General features: G+C 38.5%; 1 protein-coding gene across 5 annotated transcripts; it reads left to right on the top strand.

The window, feature by feature from the left end:
• The first annotated feature begins 454 nt into the window (after positions 1-454).
• Positions 455-3,668, top strand: LOC145132262 (protein TRANSPORT INHIBITOR RESPONSE 1-like). 5 transcript variants are annotated; one of them, XR_013717964.1, is made up of 4 exons: positions 455-1,142; positions 1,781-3,133; positions 3,347-3,415; positions 3,515-3,668. XR_013717964.1 is itself a non-coding variant. In XM_079066984.1 (3 exons), exons 2-3 carry the CDS (start codon positions 688-690, stop codon positions 3,075-3,077), a joined length of 1,752 nt encoding a protein of 583 aa, XP_078923110.1. In that variant the 5' UTR covers positions 458-547; positions 620-687; the 3' UTR covers positions 3,078-3,325. The 5 variants fall into 5 exon arrangements, 2 of the variants coding, with proteins under 2 accessions (XP_078923108.1, XP_078923110.1); XR_013717965.1 differs by lacking the exon at positions 3,347-3,415 and having other exon boundaries at positions 3,515-3,667; XR_013717963.1 differs by lacking the exon at positions 3,515-3,668 and having other exon boundaries at positions 3,347-3,491.
• The last annotated feature ends 248 nt before the right edge of the window (positions 3,669-3,916 follow it).

Below are 3,916 nucleotides of genomic sequence, written 5' to 3'. Positions count from 1 at the left end.
AAAACGAAAAGGTTCAATATTCTTCTTCTTTTTTTTTATTTTTTTTGAAATCAAATATTAGATTTTTTCCGAAAAATAAAATAAAAATCAATCTGAAAATTTTCGATAAACCTTATAAAGTATCTTTAGAAAAAAAAAACATAAAGGTTTTTCGGAAATAGTGAAAAGATCTAAACAAGCTCTATACTTATACTGTTCATACACATTCCTTATTTCCTTCGCTTAAATATCAATTATCCATTTATTTAAGAACCCATCTTGGAAAAACGGAAAAACCCATTTAGGATAGAAGTATTTGGAATCCGGACCCGTTTGAAAAATGATCTTACGGTGCGCAAAACATCCTTCACACAGGTCACCACACGGACCGTTGATATTTCTTTGATGCACACCACCACCATAACAGGCTTATATATAAACCCCAGTTACATTTTCATTTATCATTTAACTTCCCTCATCACACGCTATCGATAACATCATACCACAATCTTTGTCTCTATCATCTGCGATTGGAACATCTTCAGTTTGAGCTCGTTACTACTTACTGGTGTGTTCTTTCCTTAGATCTGAAGCTGATAAACATACCACTGATTGGCGAGTTTTCTTCTCTGTTCTGTAGATTCACCTGTCGGACCGAAATTCTACTCTCCAGTGAGATATCTAGGTTTCCGGTCACGACGGTGCAAAATGGGATTCTCGTTTCCGGAGGATCTGTTGGAACATGTTTTCTCGTTCATAACCTCTGATAAGGACAGGAATGCCGTTTCATTGGTGTGCAAGTCGTGGTACGAGATCGAGCGGTGGTGCCGGAGGAGGGTTTTCATTGGGAACTGTTACGCTGTGAGCCCGGGGATTGTGATTAGGAGGTTTCCGGACTTGAAATCGGTGGAGTTGAAAGGGAAACCGCATTTTGCGGATTTTAATTTGGTTCCGGATGGTTGGGGAGGATATGTTTACCCATGGATCGTTGAGTTTTCAAGAGCGTACCCTTGGTTAGAGGAGATAAAGCTTAAGCGGATGGTTGTCACTGATGAGAGCTTGGAGTTGATTTCCAAGTCTTTTAAGAGCTTTAAGGTTTTAGTTCTGTCTTCATGCGAGGGTTTCAGTACTGATGGACTCGCTGCCATTGCCGCTAATTGCAGGTTGAGCTTCTTTCCCTTTACTGATATAGCAGCGAAAGAATGCTTGAAAACCGAATTTCGTATATTAGTAGTTGAGTTCTTACTTCTTAGTTAATTCGCGAAGAAAGTTTGATTCTCGAGGATGACAACCATTCATAAAAGATAATAATAATTAAAATTGCTGCTTGTTTCAATTTGCATATTACCTTTTGTTGTTCCCCTCATGGATGGTTCTTTAGATATGAGTTCGGAAATTATCTACATGCATCTCTAATTTTACTTTGATTGCTTCTGTTCCATCTTAAAGTTCCTTTCATATGATGTGATTAATGTATTATTTTGTGAAATTTCGTATGGAGAGTCTTTGAGCCCGACATCTGTATTTTGGATACCATATAGTTCCTGCTAAGCTCGATTTTTTTACTAGTGGATTCTGTTGAAACGTCTTTTGATCTGTTTTATGGGGAGTTCTTTTGAAAGTTTATATGTTCTGTTGGAATTATAACTTGGGTAATGCAACAGTACCAAATTGTTCATTTTGCCTAATCTTAACTAGCTAACAGATATGAGTTTATTGTCGAGTATGAAAACTGTAATTTGTTTGTTTTTGTGTGTGTATGAACTATGAACTCATTTAAATCCTCCTCCTCTGTATGCAGAAATTTAAAAGTACTAGATTTGCGGGAGAGTGAAGTGGAGGAGCTAAGTGGGCATTGGTTAAGTCACTTCCCTGATAGTTTCACCACATTGGAGTCTCTTAACATAGCTTGCTTGGGTTCTGAGGTAAGTTTCTCAGCCCTTGAGCACCTGGTTGCCCGCTCACCCAACTTAAAGACTCTTCGACTCAACCGTGCTGTACCCCTTGACAAGCTCTCAACACTTCTACACAGAGCCCCACAGCTGGTTGAGTTTGGCACAGGTGCCTATTCTGCAGAAACTCGACCCAGTGTGTATTCAAGTTTAGCAGAAGCTTTCTCACATTGCAAAGAGCTTAAGGACCTTTCTGGGTTTTGGGATGCTGTTCCTTCATATCTCCCAACCATTTATCCCGTTTGTTCTAGGCTCACTTCATTGAACTTGAGCTATTCCCCTATTCAAAGCCCTGAGATCACCAAGATCATAACTCAGTGCCATAATCTCCAGCGTCTATTGGTACTGGATTACATTGAGGATGCTGGGCTTAATGCCCTTGCTATGTCATGTAAGAACCTACAAGAGCTAAGGGTGTTCCCTTCTGAACCATATGTAATGAATTCAAATGTCTCCTTAACAGAACAAGGCCTTGTTTCTGTTTGTGAAGGGTGCCCTAAGCTTCAGTCGGTTCTCTACTTCTGTAGACAAATGTCAAATTCTGCATTGTTCACCATTGCTAGGGCACGTCCTAACTTAACATGCTTTCGTCTATGCATTATCGAACCCCAAGCCCCTGATTACCTCACATTTGAACCACTGGATTCCGGTTTTGGAGCCATAGTAGAAAACTGTAAGGACCTCACACGTCTTTCATTATCCGGTTTCCTTACAGATCGTGTGTTCGAGTACATTGGGGCACATGGTAAGAAGTTAAAGATGCTTTCTTTAGCTTTTGCTGGCGATAGTGATTTAGGTTTGCATCATGTTTTATCGGGGTGTGAGAGGTTAAGCAAGTTGGAGATTAGGGATTGCCCTTTTGGGGATAAGGCTTTGTTGGGTAATGCTGCTAAGCTGGAGACAATGCGATCCCTTTGGATGTCTTCATGTTCGGTTAGTTTTGGAGCGTGTAAATTGCTTGGTGAAAAGATGGGTAGGGTTAATGTTGAGGTTATGGATGAGAGTGATTACTTGGAGTTGGATTCAAAGTCGGATGGTTGTTTAGTTGAAAAGCTTTATGTATATCGCACAGTCTCGGGTCCAAGGCATGACATGCCTCCATTTATATACACAATGGGTCAAGACTCTGCATACAGGTTGAATTAATTAGGGATATATGATGTCCATGTCCATGACCATGGGTATAGAAGATTGATTACAAGGTACTCCATCATTTGAGTTGCCTTATTTATTTATGTTGTTAATTTAGTAGAAAGTTACGTTTTTCTTAGAATTTAGTTTGCATAATGTCTTTTGAGGGGATTGTAATATGTCATTTCCTGACAGGAAATGTGATGGAACTCAGTGATAAATTAAATATTGAATAATATATGTGTTATTTCTATTTATTTCAATTTCAATATCTATATAACCAGGTATTTTGGTCTTCAAGCATGTAAATGTAAATTCTAAGGAATCTGGCGGGATTGAATTATGTCCATTTGGTAACCAAACACTTCCATAGACCAAGGAAACCAAAATGCTTGTAATTATTCAACCAAATTGCGTGATAGTAAGCCGAGCAAATTCGTTGGTGATTGCAGGTATTATGATGCCATGCAGTCTAGTGAAGCAGAATGACAGCTGGCTCGATTCTTTTGGACAGAATTTTTTTTTTTTTTTTACCGTTTGGATTCTCTTGGATCAAATTTCTTTAGTTAAACGTTACTGAACTATATATTTTTTGCTCAAAATCCTGCCTCACCTATTTATTTATTTATTAATTAATTAATTTGGATTCCATTCCAAGAGCAAGAGCCAAAAGAATGGTTGCATGTCTTTTATTGTTATGTAAGTGTCAGGCGTGATGTGAAAAACAGGTACAAGAAGTAAAAAATAATAATGGTTTTGAAGTTTTTTATATTATAGTGAGTAGTGAGTAGTGACGCCTGGCTGCCTGGCTGCAAATGGAATAGAAATATAGTTCCTTGGATTCATGTTGGGTT

Source organism: Lactuca virosa, chromosome 8 (genome assembly GCF_052849685.1).
Source record: "Lactuca virosa cultivar CGN04683 chromosome 8, Lactuca_virosa_CGN04683_v6, whole genome shotgun sequence".
NCBI classification, from domain to species: Eukaryota; Viridiplantae; Streptophyta; class Magnoliopsida; order Asterales; family Asteraceae; genus Lactuca; species Lactuca virosa.
The sequence above is the reverse complement of the archived record's forward strand: the minus strand, read 5'-3'. Positions and strand labels throughout refer to the sequence as shown.

What these genes read in the sequence shown, in the direction of transcription:
- LOC145132262 (XM_079066982.1), top strand. Translation starts at nt 688, where the DNA reads ATGGGATTCTCGTTTCCGGAGGATCTGTTGGAACATGTTTTCTCGTTC. An exon ending in GCCATTGCCGCTAATTGCAG is followed by an intron (nt 1,143 to 1,780) that starts GTTGAGCTTCTT and finishes CTCTGTATGCAG; the next exon opens with AAATTTAAAAGTACTAGATT.